The sequence below is a fragment of the Manacus candei genome, unplaced genomic scaffold (assembly GCF_025592945.1).
Source record: "Manacus candei isolate 608988 ecotype Guabito, Panama unplaced genomic scaffold, ASM2559294v1 h1tg000005l, whole genome shotgun sequence".
In the NCBI taxonomy this organism is placed as follows: Eukaryota; Metazoa; Chordata; class Aves; order Passeriformes; family Pipridae; genus Manacus; species Manacus candei.
Genome location: NW_026138053.1, coordinates 12778413 through 12802155, shown reverse-complemented (window position 1 = coordinate 12802155; position 23743 = coordinate 12778413). Strand labels below are relative to the sequence as shown.

Here is a 23743-nt window from a genome sequence, read left to right as displayed (position 1 = left end):
TAAGTATATGGCCTGAGAGGATGTAGACTCCAAAGTTTTCCAGGAGTTGAGGGACTGTGGTGCATGGACAGCATTCCTAGGCCCTTAGTCATAATGTGCACTCCAGGTATTTCTTCCATTTGCCCCAAGCTAGTATGTTAGAGGTCACTTTCAGATAAGGCTACCTGGGACAGAAGGAACTTGATGGTACCCATGGTCCATCTAATCTAAACTCATTTTTCTGGGAGAAAGCAGCATTCACTGCCATTTTTTCAAGGTATAAGGAAGTCATACAGTAGGCAGATACGAAGTGATCTGCCTCTCCACCAACCCTTAGCACAAATTCACTCAGAAAAGTGAAATTCCTTTCCAACACTCAGATTAGAATCAGCTATAACATAATTCACAGATGCCTACTCTTCAAGCCAAACACTTCTTTTTAGTAAGTTCACTGACCTAGCTAGGTGTTGCCTCAGTTAAGATCTTAAAATATTTCTATTTTACTTACTATTGTCTGGACACAAAAACATATAACCAAGCTACTACATACTACTTGTGAGATTTATTCTTGTGTTTCGCCTTAGCTTGGAAATTCATCTCCTTAATGACTTAGTAAATGAAAAGAACAGCTAATGAGTAACAAATGAAAGGTGAAGGGGCAGATAAGTAGAGGATCTTCCCCTCCCTTTTTTCTCATTTGAGAACTATGACTCTCTAATAAAATACGTGTTGCAGCCCCTTTTTTGTTGGTTTCTGTGGCTTTTTTTGTCAATGTTTTTGTTTTGGTTTGTTTTCTTTCATTTAAAAGGTTTGGCTTGTCTTTCACTAGAGTTAGGGGATTCTTAGGGTATGATGAATTTTATTACATAGTAAGGAATATGTAATATGTCAAACCCATTTAGAGGTTAGCAGACACTTTCCCTCCACCTCCTTGGAAAAATTCTGGTGCTATCAAGAGTGAGTGAGCGCAAGGATTTAAAATTCAGATATAGGAATAAGTGTGGATTATTTTTAATTTCACTATCAGATGCTACCTCTAGATTACCACACTTCCATCAAAAAATCTTTTTACTGCTAACTACAACTAGATGACCATTTCAGAAGCATACTTTGCAATGCTGTCTTTTTTGTATTTATTGTGCACGTTACAATTTTAAACTAACTGAGTTTTTTTTTTTGAGTGGAGCTAGGAAAAGCATCAGACTCCAGCCAGTGTTATACCAAGCTTTGCTGCTAAGGGAATCACACATGGTCAAAGATTACTAGATGTACTAAATTTAGTAAGCCGGATTTGTTATTTAGGTTGAACTGCATGTGCACAAACTGGTAAAACAATCACTTCAGTGGGTATCAAACCACAACAGAAAACGGTAATTTGTAGCAGTTCTGATGTAACTGCTTAACAGAAATGTACCCCAAACTAAAAATACTGAATTTGCATAATGTTTATACATTGTACAGTCACACTACAGCAGTATGAAAATCCAGTTATTTCATGTTCTTCAAGCATTCCAAATTCTTACCTTTGAAGAGCCATTTGAGTACATCTGTATCATATTTTCTGCTCCCTGTTTTACCTTCAGTTCTATATCCAATTGCTTCTTTAAGGCCATCAATCTGTTGTTAGTAGAAAACCGAGGATCGCTATTTGGAGTATCAGGAGTGCTGGGACAATCTGCGAATTAAAGGTAAGATGTAACGTGTGTAGAAAAAAAAACAGGAAGAAAAAACCCAAACCACTCCCCCCCAACCCACCTTACACTCTATTCTATTAAGTTATACACTAAACAGAACTGGAACATCATCCTTAAGAATTAAGACCGACCCTCCGGTCCAGAGCTACTTTGCAACAAGCACCGCAAATGCGCCTTAACATGAAAAGCCTCCCGAAAGCCCAGTGACTCCTACTCGTGTCCTAATTCACATGAATCACTTCCGGGAGTGGTCAAACAGGCAGGTTTGCAGCCAGGTCTATTTTTATTTCAAAGGAGATTTATTTCTTCTGGAATGTCTTGAGTCAATAAAAAAAATGCAGTTTTACACTAAGCTTTTTTATGCTCCTCCTTTTAAATCTAAGCGTTTTAAAAACAAACTTGGATAATAATATTCAGTACTAATGAGCATTGTCTGGATACAGCTATTGAGTAGATCCTCATCTATTCCAGTGTGAACACTAAAGACACTATTTATGTAAAAATTAAGAACAGACGAAATAAGCCTTTTTCTTAGTCGTAAAGCTGAATGATTTTTGCTCTGGAAACATTACCAGAATTCAGGGATAACTGGATATATAGGCAGACAGGTTATGGAACAGTTGTGATCTATGAGAAGGAAAAAGCTTTTTTTGTTTGACAATATTACTGTGTTTGGATCTCCATTTTGTTGGATTAATTTAATGAAATGAAAGTTTTATCAATTAAATTACAGTCAAACTCCTTAACTTTTCTTAACCAGTCTATTAATCACTGGTTCATATGCCAGCTTCTGCAAAATGAACTGTTAGCAAACTGAAAATAAGGTCACTGGACTATTTCCTAGCACTCAACTATTTCCAACACAACTGTCCTTTTAGTTATCTTCCCTACAGTCCCAATGGCTTCTCTTCCAACCTTTTGGTAGAAGTCAATAAATTAATTTCCACTTTAAGAATTTTTTTAGAAATTTTTATTCCCTCTACCCTAACAACTGAGAGAATACCTTCTCTATGGACAAATGACATTAGCTGGTCTCCTGGAAGACAGTATTTACCCAGTACAAACAGTACAATCTTTTTTCCAATTGTAATAATTTTTCTCGAATTAAAACTAGCGTGAAGAATCAAGTTCCTGAAATCCTCAATTATCAGAAAACACAGTGGACTAGTAACTTACAAACTGTTATTTAAGAGATGTCATAGGGAGATTTTTTATCTGCCATTTCATATTTCTTCTGTAAAAGCTTCTGATAACTACTTTTGGAGATTTAATACATTTTACTTCCAAGTTTGCTGGGTAATTTCCTCCTAAATTGCAATCTTTGCCAAGTCTACATACAGATTTCATGTAAGGAGAAGTTTAATTTCCTCTGCTGCTAATTCACTCTTCACTTCAAAGCCACTTCAAGTCTTTTACTGCATCCTCACTACTTAAAAGGTAGGACAGAAAATACCATATGTTTAAAAAGAAAAAAAATCTGCATTATTCCTCATCTGTCTGTTTTGTTGTTGATCCTCTCCTTAATGTTTTGCCTTTGTTTCTCTGTGAAACTGCACTTGAACAGCTTTACCTTAAATCTGTTATTAGTAAAACGAAAATTAACAGTATGCTTTCCTCTCACTTAAGTCTTCACTTTTAACTAATTCTCACCTAATAATCTACTCAAAATGAGAACAAACATGAAACTTGAAAGTCACAGTGTCAAGTCTCCTTGTAAAGTAGATTCATCATATAAATGAATATTTACCAACTTTAGATTTAAGATGCAAGCCTCTACCACTTAGAGATCCCAGCCCTCTGATGATCCCTGTGAAGACTGTGGGGCTCCTGAAGTCTGTTTTCACAGCTTTCAAAGATGCACATAACCAGTCTCCCTTTGCATTAAAACAACACTCAAGTTGCAAGTTAAGGACTAATTAGAGATAGCTGGGTTCAGGTTGCCCAGGCAGCTGTTATTATCTCCCTTTGCATGTCTCCACTGAGAAGGTGTAACCACATCACCTGGGTCATCTCAAGAATTGGTCTGTACTTGTGGGCCTAACCTACACTCTACTATTTAGTTTAAATTGTTGCACTGTATGCTCTGTTACTAACCAACAGCAAAGGAAACTTTTCTGCAGTATCGACTAATTGGTAGGAAGAAGTAATTTTTTGCCTTCAGGCATAGTAGCTGCTCACTAAACTTCCAAACATGGAACAATATGGTTTCTTAACGAAGATACTATCTTTTTAAAGAAAAAAAAAGTTTATCAACGGCTTTTCAGAGATGGTTTCCAAGTGACTCCTTCTACTCCTGCTGACAGCCCCCTACCAATACAACCCAGTAAGCAGCCTGAGGCAGCTTCTTATAGAATTCAGATTAAATTTTTAAATCAGCCAGATAAACCGGTTCTATTATGGAAAGCGTTGGCAATCTTAGCAGCAACACTACAAGCTACATCTGTATTAGCTGTTTCCCTTTCTCTTTGTAATATAAGGTTGTAATGACTTTGGATGGCTAGTTATCTCAGATCTATCTGTGTAAAGCACTACACAGAGGGGCTCAAATCTCCTCTGAAGGCATTTAGTCATCTTCATAGTACAAATAAGTAAAAAATTCATCCAGATAATTGCAATCAATGGGATTTATGTATATGCTTGAAGTTAAACAAGGGTTAACTACTCATGCCAAACTGATATTTTGCTCAAAGTAGGTAAGTAGGGAGTGGGGAACAGAAGAGATCCTCCAGTTTGCCCTGTCTGCTGGTCAATACAGGCAGTACAAAACTCGCCATTTTGGATGCATTCAAATACAACTTTGCATAGGACAGCAAGAGCTTTGCTCGGTACAGGTTTGGGCTCCTAGGCCCAAATATTCTTCTTGAGAGTCAATATCAAGTAAAGTAACAGATGCATTTCAAGTGAACTTAACTTGAAGTAAAACAGGCATGTTATTTTCCTGAAAAACTATGAATGTTGTTGCTTAACATTAGTGAGTTTTGTGTGGCTTGTTAGCACACATCCAGGCTGCTGGAAGAGCTGCAGTGCTGCTTTCCCAGCACCTGCAATATCCTGTTTTCATAAAAATTTAGTCATCAGACTTAGAACAGGTTAATAGGGATGGTTAAATGGATTGGTTTTTAATATTTGGGTTACATGAGGACAATGGCAGTTTTCAGTCTGAAACGTTTATCTGAACTGTGATCTTTGCTCTCCTGAAAACCTTTTCAGTTTCAGTTTTCGTACAGTGCTCAACAGCAAAAATTTCTTTCTTCTAAATGGCCTTTTACCATCACTCCCATCTAAATTATATTTATTAAGATTAGTTACACAACTCTACTCTACTGAGACCGCTCCTTCCTTTGGAGACTCCTCCCCAGATGCATACATACACTATTTCTTCAGTGAGCTCAGTGTGAAATCCAGGATCCCAAGTAACTTTCTGAATTTGGGTTCCCAGATGGTAGTGCAGCATGCTGTTAAGCTACTCAATTAGTACCAAGTGCCCTTTGGTAAATAGTTAATCTTATCTGAGGATATTTAATTGCAGTTAGCCTCATCAGTGTCATACCCAACAGAAATACCTGCGATGCACGTTCAGGCATAGCTGAAGGAAGAAAGAGGCATCATCAGGCTTTTCTCAGGGAGTCAGATGGTTGGATCAGCACTTGAACTAAGCCATCAGAAGGTCCAAGGCAGCAGTGGATATTCTGTGCTCAGAAAACATCCAGCATTGACCTCCTGGAAACTTCTGGAGTTCAACTGAATTTCCATTAGGTAACAGCCAATTTTAACTAATAAAAAAGTCACAGGAGATTGTTTCAAATTGCTTCGATACTGGTATTCTACACTAAGGTTCCCAAAAGTTACCATGAAATTCCTGTGCATATGAGTCTTGTAGGTGGAGTCTGCTGTCTAAGAAGTCACTACCTATGTCAATTTTGTTGCTGCCTCTACCAATTTGCAGTAATTGGTGTTATATGGACACTCTGGTGTCTGACAGATTAACCTAGTCATTTGTAGGGACAAAAAAATCTCCCTCACTCCCCTGTCAGCTAATCACATTCTTAAAAAAAATAATTTATTTTCTTTGTGATGCCTACAGCCAAAGTTGATGTGAAGACGATAGCTTACAAGATAGTTAGGAGAATGGAAGAAGAGGCATGAACTTGTCTTTTTGAGTTCATGTTCTTCACGTTTTATCCAGTTTCCTCAAATCCCCTCAACGTTTTTCTACCATCACACCTTTCTATACACCTTAACTTCAGCTCTATGAGACAAATTAATTTCCCAATGTATAGATTTTCTATGTATTAACTCTATGCCTAATTAAATTGGTGATTTGCTGTAGGAAAGCTATTTCAGTCTTGCACCTCCACCGAATCACATTAAAAACCACAATCTGCACTGCTACTTTTTACACACACAAGAAAAATACCAATTTAATATGTCTTACTGTGATGTATGTTTTCAAGATACAAAATTTCTTCATCTCTAAAACAGAAGTAATTATCTCCATGTTACATTACATCTCTCAGACTTTCAGCAGTAATGGTCACTAGGCTTGTCCTACTCTTATTGCTGGATTCTGCTTAACTTTTAAGTGCTCACCTACAAATTTTAAAATTCCACATCCTTGTATGACTAATACGCTGCATGACAAGGGCAGACTTGGGTACAAAGTCCCATTTCTAAAACGAACTTAGACTCATCAGCAACCCATAAGGTAAAGTACACCTATATTATGCTAAAAAGTTGTTTCTGAATCACATGCCAAATCTACCCTCACACTCAGTAATACAGCCTTTTGGCAAACCATACTTTTTGGTTAAAGATTAGTACCAATTCTTCAAATAATTGTGAAAATAATTTCCTATGGCATTAAGACTTGGAAAGCCTTCAGCTCTAGGTAAACTACCATAAAAACATCTTGCTTGAAATGGAATGTTACAAAAACACCTTTTTCTACAGTAGATTCGTTAACACTATACTTAATGGTTCAAACATGTATTGATTACACTATGCTGATGACAAAGCAGTTACACCAAAAATTAGTGGTTTGTTTAAAAAGTAATAGAAGTTACTGCTTGATACCATAAGCAACAGTAAGAGTCACAACAGCTTCATGGCACTTTTCAGTTCCAACTTGGGACCACTTTACAAATATATGTTCACACCCACTTTTCAGATATAGGAACAAGGCAAGATTAAATGACTGTTTTAAGTTACCATAATGACCTTTCAACCAGTCAACAGAATAAAAAATTTCAGAGTTCAGGCCTGATGAGTCAAAGGGATCATCACCTCAATGCATCTCAATCCTGACTTTGCTACTGAGAACCTGCAAAAACCTAAACAATATATTCTGTAAGACAGAATGAAAACCAGGGCCATCCCTGAAAAATACTCAAGTACATAAAGAGAACACAGACCTTGACTCCCACAGTTCTCGAACCCTTCTTTAACTTATTTTCAGCATTCATGATCTGCACAGCCTAAAAATTTCCCATATATTTCCTTCTCTTTTTTAAATAACTTGTTACTAACTGACCAGAAGAAGGTCAAACACAAGCTAAAGTGAAAAGCAGTAACATGGAATAAAGATAACCCCTGGAAACAATGCACTTATTCGGGGAGCTCCCATATTCATCAGTAAATGGTTATTAAATTCACTGCTGATTCCAGCAAAAGCAAGAACTCCTAAACTGAGATACCTGTGACCTCTCCACAGAGGTATCTTACGTCAGATGGCAGTGACCTTTAGGGTTATGTGTCTATGTACTTCCTGAATAATGAGTGTGTGTACATACACACACACATGCACAGCTTGCATGTCATAGCTTCTATATTACCAACCCTATTTTGCAAAGGCCAAACTCACTAATACCTTCAGTCAAACCTAAGACTTCATTGTTAAAAATGAGATTACCACCCAGATGACTCGCACCCATTGGTCTCAGGACACACAGAACATCCACTGATAGTGCTCTTCCTCCATGAACTACTGATTATGAATGAGGAAGAAGACAAGCAATCAAGTTACAAGGCAAACAGTATAAAAGACAGACAATATAAAGATCTTTACAGATAATATAAAGATCTCCACAGAATTAATATGTTTTTTTCTTGCATATTTCAATAATTAAGACTGTACAACCTATCTACCAGTAGCACTTAGAATGGAATGAAATTTAAAAACATGGTACTAACAAGTTTAGCACACATCAAAAGCATGTAGAAGCACATAAATTTATCAACCTTGATCTTTTATCCTTTGAACCTCTACTGCACTTCCGAAGACATGCACAATGACAATATTGCTCATTAACTCATTATGACAAGGGTTTTAAAAATGCTACACTGGAAGAGAGAATTTCAACAAGAGCATTTCATGCTCATCCACTTTCTGAGTTCTAGTACTAGACGAATTTTGCGAATTTATGTCTGCACAGATTTTTAATATTTGGTCTATACACAGTTTGTATACCATTTTCTTTCTGTTCCACTCTTCCTGTTCCTTTAAAAGCCACACTACTGTCGACAGTTAGGTAGATTTTCATAAACCTTAGCTGATATGGAACAGAATGCTTTATGCCTACCAAAAGCCCAGTGGCTACCTAAGAAGCACACATTATTGTATTCATTCCCATTTCACGCTGCAGCAACCACTTTGCCTCACTAATTCCAGCTGGGTCCCTGTTCCGCCTCTTGTATCTCGCACAGATCAAAAGTAAAAAAGAGCAGAGAATACAGAGGACGCTGTGCAGGCCATCTTGGACCACACATGGACACCTGAACACCTTGGCAGTACGTCACTGGGCCAGATAGTCCTGCCAGTACTTTCCTAAATTCTCATGGTAACCAACCTTCCATCACAGGGATGATGCAGATTTTTGTTCTGCTGCCCCAGCTTCTTTAGGGTTTGCATTCACTTCGCATAAACCTTCAATGGCTCGTGCACATTTATTAACTTTTTGCCAAGAAGAGTCTGTGCAATGTGAAATCATCAAGCTGGCAGTATCCAGCAGGTCATTCCACAAAGCTGAAAAAGGACTGTTTACTTTCACAACATTCCATCTTAAAATACCAAGCCTGGTATTCTTAAAAAATACATTCAAAATTAGTATTGACTCACTGCCACACCACAGAAAATACTAATTAAAACCATTAACTACAACCATTCTGTGATTCTGTGAAAACAATTTCCAATTGTCTTTAAAATGGTAGCTTTGCCGTGGAAAAGCCTAGAGACTTAACACATCCTAAGAAGTGTCACCGTAAGAAATGTTTGATAAGTTAGTCAGATAACAGCATAACATAAAAACATTTTCTGAGTTAAGTCTTAAGTTTAAAAAAAAACACCCAACAAAACTTTCAAGTATAAATGTTGTAGATTTTTCTCCTATAGAATAAAAAGATGCATTAATGCTGATGCCTACAGTGTAAGTTGGAGAATGTCACTGGGAAAGCTACTAATATTTGCTTTTATACAGTGAAAAGCTACTAGGAAGTATTACAGTGACTGAGAAAATAATACAGTAAGAACTGAAAGTGAAGAACTCACAGTCCATGAAATACAGTGTTCCCTAGAAACTGAAAAGTACTGTACACTCACTTGTGAATCAAAACAAAGAGACATACATAAGTAACAAGTTTGCCAACTATGGATTCACTCATTCACAGAGCAATTTTTTCCAGTGAAATGGGGTACAGCTTATCTCAGCTATGAGGAAAAACTGATTTCACAGTAACACATAGTACCTGCAACATCTTCTAGATCCGTTACAACAATGCGTGCATTTAGCTCCTGTAACTTATGATGCAAGTCTTCTAACTTCTTATTTGATTTTTTCAAAATGTTGTCCACATATGCCAAGTTCTTTTTATCTGTTGTGACCTTCCTGAGGTTCTCTGCTCCCTCCTTGATTTTAAGTTCCTTCCTTATTTCCCGCTTGATTTGGTCCTTTATTTCATCCAGCTTCTGCTGTACCATTGTATCTGAGAAGTCCAACTTCTGGCCAGTGCTCACGTTCTCAGAGGTTACAAGACCTTTGGCATCCCCCTAGGAAGAAAAACAGTAACATAACCATCAGGAAACACTGCTTCTGTCAACACATGCCACACACTTAAAGTGACCGGAGCCAGGTCCCTGTATGCTAAACACTTGCTTTGCAAGAACATTTACGAACTGGGGCTTTACACCAATGTTGACCTAAAGCAACAATCTCACAAGGTACTACATGTTCACTGGAGTTACATTTTACAACAGATTTTATATTTAGTGACATCTTTACTATGCCTATTTTTAACACCAAGAGATTTAAATACTTTTGGATTTGTCATGGCTGCTTGCCTGGCAGTTATATGCCCCAGAGCTAATGATTCACATTTGTAATTTTCTAGATTTAATTTGTGTTTTAATAGACCAGATGGATATAGGAAATAAGACTAACTTCTAACAATTATTATCTATGATGAATTTTTATACATTCATTAGAATAGATTCCTTTTAAAGATTGTAAAAAAAAAAAAGAAAAAACATGGTGTTGTTTTCAGTTGTTTAAAGAAATACTGGCATCTTTATGAAGATTTGTCAAACACATTTGCTAGGGGTTTTTTATTTTTATTTTTTTAAGTTCCTCAAGTAAAGCCTTTCACTTAAAAAAAATCATAATAATAACAAAAAAAAAAAATCTTGCTTTCTTGTGCAGGCAAGCTAGGCTGAAATGAAAAGAAAAAAATTGTTGCAGTGATGAACAGGAGTTGGTGCAGTAAGGGAGCAAGGGATGAAATGTCAGATCCCCAGTAGACAGGAGCTCGTGCTTGTGCCTAGTATGCAATCACACATCACTGAGAAGTAAGAGCACAAAGGGCATGTTATAGAACCTACATCAATAAAAGTCAAATACAATTAATTACACATGTGACAGAATTTCCTCTGTCTTATACAGGGACCCTGGACACTGAGTAGACATTGAGTCCTACCCAGAAGTCCCAGGTAGAGCTAAGTGAGTGAAGATCGAAGAAGGGTTCTCCTGAACTTAGAATTTGATCCAGTCCTAATTCATTAATAAACATGTGGTCTCATTTGCACGTAACTACCCAAGAGACCAAAATTCCAGTAAATTTTCTTAAGCATGATAATGAAATTACTTAGACTTCAGAAAAATTGGGTGGACAGTAAAGTATTTCAAGGGGTAATTAAAATTTTGAATGTTTTTTGCTGTAAAATTAGTTGTTATCACTATTTGTTGTTGTAAAAAGTAACAATACAACAGAGTAAACAGTAGAAGAAAACATTTGGGAAGCAGTTCAAGGAGGACAGCATCAGCTAATAAACTGAAGAATGTCCAGAACATGTAATCACTAGAGATAGTCCACAGTAATTTTGTTTTCAAAAGACTCTGGATCATGAAGGTTGTGCCTGGACCATATAGGACAACAGATAATGTAGGTCAAAGTATTTCTATCTGTGTATGTTGCAGCAATAACTGCCTTCCATAAGTGAGATCCAATCTACTAGTCCTCAGCTATAATTTTATAGGTTTCCTGAATCTCTCATTAAAACATTTCTACCCGCAGCTGCTACTTTTAGCACAAAAAGTTAACAGCTCAAGGATTCTTAAGTATTAAAAGCAGTCAGAAGCACTGTCTTGCCATAGAATTTGACTATCAGTAAGAAAGACAGGAAGTAAGCAATGTAGAAATGACAAACTGAGTGAGAAACAAAAGGGAAAAAAACTCATGCAAATTTACTTTAAGTTCACTTGTGAGTGCATTTCTCTGTGCAGATTAAAATAAATAATTATGCATATGCAGAGAGGCTATTAATAGTTGGACTGGGAAATACATGACACTGTTTCCATATATAGGCATATAAAAAGAATCAACTTTCTTTTAATTAGAATAATCAATAGCAATGAGCAACTAGTAAAAGGTGCATATCCACGATGAAGGAAACCATGTGTTGAGTGTTTTGTTCTGAGAAAAAACTGAAACTGAAAATAAAATAATATAGCAACTGTATGGCAAACTATTTGTTTAAGCAGTAAACATATCCAAATTAGATTAGGATCTTTGATTTCCCTGTTTTTCTAACATATAAAAATTTCAGATGTAGAAAAAGAGCATCAAGATTCGCAAACTACTATACAGCCTTTAAAAACAGAGATAAAAAAAAGTTTGCAAATAAAAAGTATGTCTTTTTAAACCATAATCCTTTGTGTCTGTTCTGTAGCTTCCTAGAAATAAATTCATCATCTACCCCCTCGAAGTAGGATATTACACTTTCCAAAGTTCAGAGAAGGAAGATAAACAATAAATGGAAATAAAAAACCCCAAACCAAATCCCAACAAAACCACCAAACCCCACCCCAAACCCAAAAGAAAACCTTTATTCTGTGTTTCAATAGCACGTGAAGTATGCTAAAATTATGCCAAGAATGCACACTTCTCAAACAGAACAATGTAATTAAAATATAAATAATTCAGAAATATTCTTCACTAGGGTTTACCAAAGAGACTTCAGTTAATTGTTAATCTGTTGAACAATAACGTATTTTGTTACAGGGGAGGTTTTTATCCCTCTACAAGCCCTACATCCCATCTGTTAAAGGGATGTTATGTTCTTCCATAAACAGGTTTTTGGAGCCCTTGTTCCAAATATAGTCTCTAGCAAGTCTTCAATGAAATTAGATCTTCATGATCATTAGTAATTTGTCTTCCAAATTTGCAGTAATTGAGTTAAAGTTCTCCTCAGCCTAAGCAGTCTTAGCAGCATCTTTGTCCCTGGACCTAAGAGTTTCAGGATACAGAGCTGTCTTCTTCAATCTGCTTCTAAGGAAGCTGAGAGTTAACACTGTGGATACCAACACTGGAAGCTAGTCACACTGCCTGTGCATTTAAACATTCATCTTTAAATCCCCCCAAAGGCCACAGATGATACTCCTTCAGTCTCTCCTAACATTCCAAGTTAATGATACTTTTGAGCAAAAAGTACTCTCTCACCTAGTTACCCAGATATGTCACCTGGCACAAAGGTCACTGTGAAGTAAATTCTTCCAAGGAGGCAACTGTGCACCCAGTGACCCCTGTGACCCTTGAAGGTCACTGTGAATGCAGAGCAAGAATGTGTTCTGCAATGTGAAGCTGTTCTGGGCCTGTTGATGAGTCTGCACTGACGAGTTTTGCTGCTGGGATGCAGCAAAGGTTTGAGACAGATCCTCACAGTGCAGAGATGAGCAGCCTCAAAAGCATTTAAAATGGAGATAATGCCCACACTGGCACAACTGGACAGAATGTCTAATAGCTGAGTAAGAGAAATGAGGTAGGATTTTTTCTTTAAGAAAAGCACCTCCCAGAACTCCTAACTCAAAAATACACTTTTTAAACTGAAGTGACTTAAAATACAGGATATTCCAGCTTTATTTGATGACATCCTATTACAAGTCTCCTGTTAGAGCTGAATATTCTTTCAAAAAATTATTTTCCCCACTTGGATAAACTCCCTCCCAGGTTGAGCCTCACATCCTTTAGGCTGTAGGTGTTCTGTCCCCTGAACCTGAAAATTAAATCTGTTAAAGGAAACAACAGATGGAGGCAGGGCCCAAGTCCTTTCCTTTGCACTGTTCAAGCAGGCAGGGTGCAAAGACAGGAGAAATCATTCACATTCTCTGTGTCAAGAAACCATCACTGAATTTTGCACAGCTCCTTCCTTTACTCTCCCTCTCAGAATCACTTAACATAAAATATTTTAAGAGTGGAAATGCTCTGAACAGATAATGACTAAACCACTCCTGCTGGCAAAACAGAGAACAGGCCTCATTGCTTTTAAAATCCAAGACAAAAGAATGGGCAGCCAGTTATTGATTCTCAGTTTCTTTTTAAATTCTGGTAGTGTTTTGACTGCTGGTTAGAAGAGAAGGGCCAGTCTTTGCTGGGAGGTCCCAACACTGGACTACTCGGCACAGCAGCTGCTGGTGACCCAGTTCTCGGCCTGAGCAGCAGAGAAGGGCAGCATCGCCCACCCAGCAACTGGAGGCAGCAGTGCACACCTCTGCAGTGGGAAAATACATGTTCGTGAGCCACACTGGGGATTTCTGAAACATTTCAGCACGTAATGAAACCAAAGCTATGTTTATCAAAATAAACTATCAAGGACCACAAATTAGATACTACTGATTATCAAAAAAAAAAAAAAAAGAAAAACAAAGGAGTCCACATATTCAGCTTTCCCTCTGCAATAGACTCAACCTCACTTCGATTGCTGGCTCAAAACTATCTATTTACATAGATTAACTCAAGATGCCAGCCTTCAATTTCTCTACTCCTGGGAAATGCTTTAAGTATAGTTGCTGAAAATAATGAGTAGTGGTCGTCTTTTAATAATACAGTCTATTCTGGCTGATGTGGTGAAAGAAAGTAGTAATACTGTTTATGAGAACCCATAGGGCACTTACACTTTTGCCTCAGGTCAATTCTGAACCAAATAACTGGTGAAGCAGGTGCCTTGAGATACTGCATCTACCATCCAAAATCCCATTTAATAAAACACCTAAACTGCTGAATGATGGCAAAGGCACTGCTGAACAGAAGAGAGGCCCAAGAAGCTGAAGATATTAGAGAATCTGCTCAAGTTGTGTAAACTGAATGACTTTGAATTCAAAACGAGATCATAAAACTGCCATCTCTTAGGAAAAAAAAGATAATTCGAAAAACCTGGGCATTAATAACTCCCAAAGACTTGCTCCTAAGAGCACAGTACAACTGTACTGTGTTATATCATATATTCCATATAGAGAATATTGACTAGGGCAAGAATTTAGATTGCTGACCTCTGGTAGGAGTTGTTATAGAAAGGTAAGTGGAGCCTTCAAATAGAGCACGCTTAACACCCGATGAGAGTTCATGCACATTATTTACACTTCACTCCAATGTGCTATTAACACACTGAACCTCCCTTTAGAAAAAACCCCAAACCAGACAATATCAAAACTCACAGTAAAATTGCTTATATTTTTTCCTCGAAGTATTGGCATTCTGTTTTTACATGGTCTCGAATTTTAGTAACAGTTTCTACAGACAATTAGACAGTAAGAAAACCTGTTTGACAAGTATAGCTAAAATGCTTGGCTATTTAATATAAGCATACTTGGTTTGAATATAAAAATAAGATTTTCATGATTTTCATCTTATGCATGATTAAATTTGTAATTTAATTTTGAAGAGCTGGAATTACAGATTTGGAACTACTATGATTCTTAATATAAGTTCTGAATAGTTTTTTAGGATACAAAAAAAAAAAGGAAAAGGAAAAAAGTTGCTTTTCTGAGCTAACTGCCAAGGTCCCTGAAGTTCTCTACAGTAATTCCTGAAACTAGAGTAGTCTTTGATTTTAAGAACAATGTTAATCAATTGCAAACTTCCCTTCCCCCCCCCGAAGTCATTCATAAAACCAGATGTGACGGCTTGTCTGGATTACTGGAACTACATGGGCTATTTCCTCCTGCCCAGAAGCAAATGTGATTGTGGTCAAGATCTCAGCACTCACCAAATGTCAAGAACAAAAAAAAAAAAACCTTGGAGGCTTAATAGATTTTGGCATTAGTTTGCTGTGCTAACATGTCACAAATCAGGATTTAAATTTAATCTCAGTCACAGTTCTCTGCTTTGTAACAAGAGGCTGTTTAAGGCAGAAATATCCATAGTGCACTGCATTATACGTGGATGAATTCAAGTAGGACACTGATTAAATGGGGTTCAATTCCTGTGAGCAAACAGTGAGTGCCCAGCTATAAGAGATGAAACAGACTTAAAAAAAAACCAAAAAAGTGTTCCTTAAAATAGGGAGGTCCTCAATCAGCTGGTCCTCTCTGCCCCTCTCTCCCAGTCTGAGCTGTTGTCCCGATGAATACTTCAGGAGGAATGTTTGCTTTTACTCAGGTAACAGCTGCTGGGCTGCAGCACTTGGTCCTCCAGCTCCTCCATGAAAAGCTGTGTGACCCGCCCCAGAACACTGCATCTAAACAGGTAACACAATTCCCTGGGGATTCCTTGTTAACATCCAGGCTTCCAGCCACCAACAATCCCTGATTAGGCCAGCATTTATTAACACAAAGAACATGTCCCCCCCCCAAAATGTGCTCCAACAGCAGTACAGACTTGCTTACAGAACTGGAAGTTGTGTCCATGCAGTGCTGTGCCAACAGCAGTTAGAGAAAGGGATGTAAGAGAGAGATTTCTTTGCTACAGAAGGGAATGAAAACATTTTAAGAAATGCAACCTTCAGCTGTTTCTCGTTGTAGCAGCTTCTGATGGTTTTACACAAGGAGAAGAACCTGCAAAGAGGCTTGCAAAGAAACGTGACATTGAAAGAAAATCCCCACAGTGACCTTTCTCACGATCACAAGGACTTGATGGAGGCTGTGGCACAGCACAGGTGATGAGCACCCAAATCTGAGGTCACAGATGGCTACAGTATCCAAGAAGCGTGACTAGATATTCTGGCAACAGGCATGGTACAAACACTTCAGCAGTTTCCAAGCTTTTATCTGTAACTTGAAGTTCCTACTCCCTGCCAAAAAATTCCAATGGAGTCCAGCATGGTGGAAACAAACCTTAATCTTTCTAGTTACAGATGTGAAAAAGAAACAGCAGAATCCCAGTTACAATGAATAGGGCCTGCTGTCATAACCTTTATTAACATGTGTCCGTGAATAAGATGAGCACATGAAACGACGCCTATAACACCACCACTCCTCCATTCTCTGAGACTCCGCTGCCTTAGTTTTCATTTAGCTTCTCGTAATATATGAGAATAATATACTCAGAAGAAAATTGCATTTTACACAATTAGTATGGTTTCAAGCAGACCACACACATTAGTTGAAACTCTATTAAATACAAAAACATAAACAATCTTTTTCAAGATAGAGGGAAAAAGATTTTATGAAATGTTAATACCACACTGCACACTGAAAATATCACCAATAATGATGTATCATAAAACTTGTCAAGAAGACTGAAGTAGTTCAGTCTAAAATGCAGCCTCACCAAGATGCATGCAGTCAAAGCACTGAAATGATAATTTCTCATCTAATTCCTGCAACATTATCATAGCATATATTCATAATGTGGTAAATACACACACCACTCTGGAAGATGAGGAAAGCCAGGTGGATTAAGTGACAGTTCAATAAATGAAAGAGAAGTAAGTTCAAAATATTTTAAGACTAAGTCCCTTAGTCACAGATTCTGAACTGGAGCTGTACACTTACTGGACTGGACTGGGCAGTGAAAACGGACAGGCATCTGTGTCCTACCTCCTACTGCCAACACAGGAATTTCATGCACAAACTTGTTTTGCATTTTCTAAATTTGAACTGGAAAATTTAGTCTTCTTTTGAGACATACTTTGGTGAAAAATTCTTAAGATCCCATAGAAATATGAAGACTGGTAAACAGCAGAGAAATTACTCTTTTTGAGTGTTTAACAGTTTGAGGCTGCTTTAAAATAAGAACCTTTTAAGTTTTAAAATTGATAGCAAATACATGCATTGAAAGGGACTTAGGTATTGGTGAACTTTGGTTTGTTTGTTATTTTAAACACCTTCAAATAAAAACAAGAGTTACTGTTTTAATCATGTAAACATCTGCAATTTTCTGTACCATATAAATATATAAACAACTTTGTCCTAATGGCCTAGAATTACTTCTTGAATATATACAGCATGTGCTTTTAAAATAAAGTGTGTATTTTAACATACTTGCCAAATAGTACATATGGATATCCATTTCTTTTAGAAATTAATACACCCATTTTGAATTACTGCTAGAGACTGAAACAATAGGTTTTTTTTTTTGAGAGAAATTCTTATCACTAGACTTGTCTCAGTTTGACTTGGTTGATTCCTCTGTAGTTACATTAAGCTCAATTTTGGTGCAAGAAATTGTTTTACGGCTTTGAAATACTTCAAGTCTAACACGACTTACTCAAGAAACAGAACTATCTAAGATAAAGCTAAGGTCATGCAAATGTTGTGTGGAGAATTTGCCTCTAAGTACTAATAATACAGAAACTAGTAATCTGTCCCCAAGACAGAAACACTCTCCCCCTTCCCCATACTAGTTTCAGCATATCTGTGGAAGTGTGTGTTAAAGCAAACACCTAAACTCAAGGATTTCTGCTGCTACAGAAAGTAAATTTTTTATGTTATCCCAATATAAATGCTTCCATTGGTTTTTTAAATATAAAATATTTACCTGGTTTTGTCTAACATTCAGAACAGAATAATATGACATATACAGCTCAAGATGTTCGAAAAAATATCATTACTTTAACCAAGCTACAAGATGTGATATTTAACTTAGTAGAAGAGATTTTCAAAGGTAGAAAGGTCAAGTCAACAGACATGAGTCACAGTCACACCTTATGACTTCGATAACTCCTCCTCAAACTCAGTGCACACTGTACAAAGGTGATAATTTGTTGGGCGTGCATCCAAAAATATACTTACCTTAATGTGAAGTTAACATTGCAACTATACATTTTCAACAGCTGTAATGTTAACATTGAGATAAACGTGTGTGGTTAAACTTCTGCTTGTGAAGGAGTTTTAGTTACTATGCAGAAATACAAAAATAAAATCCCAAGGAATTCAAACCCCAGCCATTAATACCGACAATCAGGTCCACTCCCATTTGTAAGGTGTTTTTCTTCTATTATGATAAAACTAAATTATATAATAGCTTCTATTACAGAAGTATTATTATCTATCTCAGATAATGCAACAGACTGACCATTCTGCTCATCCACAAATCACAATATCAGCAATTGCCACATCTCAAGTGATGGTACTTCAATGTAACACAGTCTAACTAAACTGCAAGAGAAGAATGCTAAAATGTCTTACCACACAAAGAAGCCATTACAATTGGAACTTCTCTGTTCTTTTAGTGCAGGTTAACATTGAAATGATGTAAAAGAAATCCTCATCTAATAAACAGGAAATTCTCAATAACACATACAAGTACCAGGACACTGCTAAAGACCAATACACTTAACTTCTTTAATCTGAAAAGCACAACAAAGTGGTCTCAGAACCTCCATTTCTGTCATGAATAACTATCAACTGAAAAGAAAAAAACCCCAAACTTCTTTGTTTCTGGCAATTTCAACTTTCAGCACAGACTACTGATGTTAGTCCATTTAACTTTACTATATTTTACAGGAGCTATTTTTAGCCATTGCAAAACTAATGGAAGAGTTGAGAGTCTACATTCCACTGTAATTAAGCCATCACCTTTAGCAGCCAACTATTTTGTACATTATAAATGCAGCAAGACATATCAGAGATAATACTAACATCTGTTTCATGAGGCAAGAGGCCAAGTGGCTAAATACTAGATCCTTGTGAAGGAACCAGACTTTTTTGCTTTCTAGGACTTTGCAACAGTGGTTTTACCACAGCTTATGGGTTGCCCAGCCTGATACCTGAATCTGTTATTACAGGAAAGGGATGTATATTTGTATTTATACCAAGAAGCTATGCTATATTCTAGGATTGAGAACCCTTTCTCAGTACTTTGGGTTATTATATCTGAAGTTACTGAATTTCACAGCCTATACTCCACCCAGCTGGAAATCCTGCTCCTACTTTCACCTCCAGCAGTAAAAGAAGGATGGGAAAGTCTCCTTAAATCCTTTCCTCATCTTTTACAGGTGGTCAGTAGAAAAGATCACTTTTTCCTACTGGGGCTGCCACACCCAAAATTCCACTTGCAGAGATGCAGGCATCTCATTCCATGCCTTTCCAGTAAAAGTTTATGGATGAACACAGAGTTATTTATGGAAGCATTACTTCACATCCCCATTTGTCTGAGACTTCTACAGAGCATCACTGATGTATGCTGTGATACATCTGAATAGTGTTTTTGCAATCCTTCTTCCTCTGGCCCTTAGAATATGGTAGAAAATTTCTCATTGGCTCTTAATGTCCATTTTCTATTTAAGAATTCCCTAGGCATTATAGAATCATGAAGAAATAGAACCCTGTCTTAAACTACAGCAGAAGCCAAAAGAAAATTGCCTGACTTTACTGCTTTACATACAACAGCAATGAAAAAGAGGCAGGTGATTTCATTTACTATATGGATTACAAAAAGTTCTTAGTATGTTTACATTTCTAAATACAAATTTGCTTAAAGTTTTGGTTTTAAAAACTTTCTACATTTTCTTAGTTTTTAGGAGCCCTGATCCCCTACTGACTACAATACAGTACTCTAATTAAATCTACTTTCTTATGACCCAAAATGAACATCTGACTTATATATGAAGTTTGCAGTGAAAAGTGTTGAAAAAAGTCTAGGATTTTAGCAAAGGATTGCCTAATGCATATTTAACAAGTTTTACTTTTTATGTTCAGTCTCAGCACCATCTCCCAAGTAAGCTGTTTCCTGTTTTGCATAGGTACTTGCCTAGGACTCTTTTCCATCTAGCTCTTGTCATCAGCACAGTTTCAATATCAGTTAAACAGAAAATGGGAAGCATCGGTTTCAAAATAACCAATGCACCAATGAGACCTGTAACATAACAGATATAAAGCAGCACAAACCAGCTTTTCAATGCATCATGTACAGACATACCTACAAAACTAAATCTTATAGGATATTCTATAAACCCAAGTATACATATCAATGGCAAAAAGTTCTCACCTTACAATTGCATTAAATTAGGGGAATGATATGTTATTTTTTATACTGCTGAGCATTCAGAAAACCCACAATGAGGTATACTTGTTAGTGACCTCAATACCCTTCCTTTTTCAGAAGAGAAGGTTACACATGCATTCTATATGTCTTCCAGCACCAACCATGTGAATGGAATCTTGAATGTGTTATGTAATCTCTGTATATCCTAAATTGATCTATTTTTGAATATTAAAAGCCTCACTCTGTTTTACAGGGCACATATGAACAGTAGTTTTCCCACACACTTACAATTTCAAAAAATGCCCTAGCAATATTTGTTGCCAATATTCCAGTGTAACTGATTTTGGTATGCTCATAACTTTCAAGGCATTCTTCTTCAAGGCTAAAAGTTTTCCACTTCATTTCAGCTCAGAAGCATTTCAGTTAGCAGCCTGAGAAAAACCTTTATGTAGTAACAGAAACTGTAGCATCAAAACTGTGGTAAATAGAAGTAGATTATTCTGCTTTATCAATAACCAAGAGCTACAAAAAAAATACTTTAGATATGACATTCAGCAAAACCTTCATGAAGAAGTCCTTTAAGCTAAAGAAAGAAAGTACTGCAGTCAGAAGCTATTTATGGTTGAAGTTTAACCTGCTGCATTCCCAAGAGTATCTACAATGTATTCCTCTATAATGAGCTATCTAATCTAAGGAAGCTCATCTTTAGGAGACAAAAATATACAAACTAACTTTTGACTGAAAAATACCAGCAGGAAGATAACTTCTATTTGATGAAAGAGACCCATGTATTCTGACAGAAATTTACAATTTGGTTGGGGCTATTTCCTAGCTGTATTTGAAGAGGGCGATTGTGAGTGGGTGGGGTGTGTTCTTTTGATGCTCTCTCAAGCATTCTATTAAAGATGTCAAGAGTCACAGGATAAAAATAAAAATCAGTCTCCATAATAAAAAAAGAAATTAAACTACACAAAAATAAAGTACAGTCCCAATCTGTCTACACCATTTTCCAAACTAAGATACTATATTTAGATCAGGCTACCATCCTCTCAACTCTAAACTTTCCTGGCCTCTCTGAGCATTACTTGTTTCTTTTTCATGCCTTTCCCACTGTTTTACCTCATCAGGACACAATGAACTAGCATGATTGCTTCTAGGCACAAGCTCTCCCCATTTTCTGAAGATGCCAGAACCACAGCCAGCCCTTTCCTTCTGCTAACCCTAAGTGAGCAAGGAGCAGCTCTGATCATTCCCAGTACATGCCACTAAAATGCTCACTGCTTCTGTACTGCAGATTTGCAGGAATTCCCAGTAGATGTACCTCACGATGTACTAAGCTTCAAGTATATTCATTGCACTACAGAAACATATAAATACTTCAGGACAGTCAACAGATTATTTTATAACAGTGAAAAATTAATACAAGTAATTAGAAACATCCGACATTTTCAATGTACATTGTTAGCAAAGTGCAAGACAAAAATCAGTGAAGGAAATCTGCAGAAACTACTACGTGACAGATGTAAATCAAGAAGAAAATAATTCAGTTGTATAGTTCAGAAAGTGTATGTGAATCAATTCAGAATATGCCTCTAGTTAAGTTTTACTAATCTGTTTACTTGAAGTACTGTATAAACCTTAAATTGATAGTGAATTAATTAAATGCAAAATAAAAGAAACGCTACTTCTGAGTTCATAAAACAGTATTGTCTATTATAAAAAGGGAAAAAAATACAAATATGGGAGACCTTTTGCAGAACTTGCATCTCCCTTGCCTTTCTTTCATACCCCAGGTCTTCTGGTTCAAGAATCACACTGGAGTTAAAGAAACCAATTCCCACGTGCAAGGCAGCTGCTGCCTTGACAGTGTCACTGAGTTACTCCCAGTAAAAAGAAACACTTCAAAAAAGGGTACTTTAGAATTAGTGCTAGCTGCTAACCTGACAAATAGATCATGATACTGAATACCACTCTACAACAGACCATCATTCTTTTTCCTTCTGCACTTAAGAAACTTCTAAGAACTTTCTAAAAAAATCTGTTAGAATTAGTTTAATTAAAGCTTGAGAATAAATTCACTCTCTTGCATGGAATCCTAATACAGACGAACACCAATTTCTAAAGCAATTAAAATAACAATCAGAAATTGTTTCTGCATTATGTACTATATTACAACTAAATGCAGAATTCAAGAAAGGAGTTTGCCCCCCAAACAAAAAATTAACTGCTGGTGGATACCATCTACTTTGCCATACAAAGTATGCCAAAAGATACACCCTTTATTTAAAAAGTGCATCTACAAAATGAAAAGGAAAAAAGATCCACATGTTACTTTGTGAAGTGGCTTATGTGATGAAGAATCATATTTGAACCAGCTAGATAAAAATGAATAGTAAAAACTACATTTTTCATCCAACAGACAAATACTTAGTTTGACTCCCACTGACTGGTATGAATAAAGTAAAGAACAACCATTAAAAAACCCTTTGAAAGAAATTTTTTTTTTCTAATGTTTAAGTACTATCTGTTTTATATTTCAAAATGTCATGTTCCCATCCCTTCAGGAAAGAAGAAACCAAAGATAAATCCTAGCAACTTGAAGAAAAATCATAAGTAATGGGTTAAGTTTCAATAACAACATTTAAGTAGTTTTCCTAAGGATCTCTAATAATATAGATATTATAATCTGCAAATGATAACTTTTGACATCCAATCATCCTCAGCCTAAAACACCGGCTTTATATGAGCTTATAAATAAATAACAAACAAACTCAAATATTGAAGAAAACATGCTTCCATTAAAGGAGATTGCCGAGTCCCAAATGGGCAGCAGTTCAAGAATGCTACACTAGTAGTCAGGCATGTACGATTTACAGTACTTTTACTTTCCTACTGCTGCCACTAAGTTTAGAACATGTCCTACAAAAAGGCCTTGCTGATTTTAAAACGTTCTGTAGATCTGTAGTATGCTTATTTTTGTACTTTTCAATACAAGCCTTTGAAACCCTGACTCTGTCTTCTATAACCTTTTGCTAGATCCAGTTTACTGTATTCTGTCTCCCCACCTGGCTATGCCCATGTATTTCTCCATGTGCTCCAGGTGGGTGGCAGGCAGCACACATCCTTACAACTGCAGAGCTTAATAGCTTTAAGAAAAGCTGACACTTCTTTGTCATCATTTGTCTTATAATTTTAGCTTACATGATCAGAGTATTAGGAAAGAAATAATCTTGTCATGTCTTATGCAGATCTATCTATAAAGGAAACATCCTCTTAAAACACATTCCACTTAATTGTTTTGCAGTGTCTTCCCATATAAATAAGCATAAGAAGTTGAAAAGCAGTGGATGGTTTTACATAGCATGCTTGCAAAAAGCAACAGG

At 36.7% G+C, this 23743-nt stretch overlaps 1 protein-coding gene across 2 annotated transcripts in view; it reads right to left on the bottom strand.

Annotated features, from left to right (window-relative positions):
* The window catches only part of PKN2 (protein kinase N2), a 54881-nt gene that overhangs the window by 20949 nt on the left and 10189 nt on the right, over positions 1–23743 (bottom strand). For both annotated transcript variants that reach the window (XM_051802225.1, XM_051802235.1), the window contains exons 2-3: positions 9414–9714; positions 1503–1654 (exon numbers count right to left, since the gene is read on the bottom strand). In XM_051802225.1, the coding sequence (XP_051658185.1) occupies positions 1503–1654; positions 9414–9714 (453 nt within the window). The remainder of the gene's footprint in view (positions 1–1502; positions 1655–9413; positions 9715–23743) is intronic.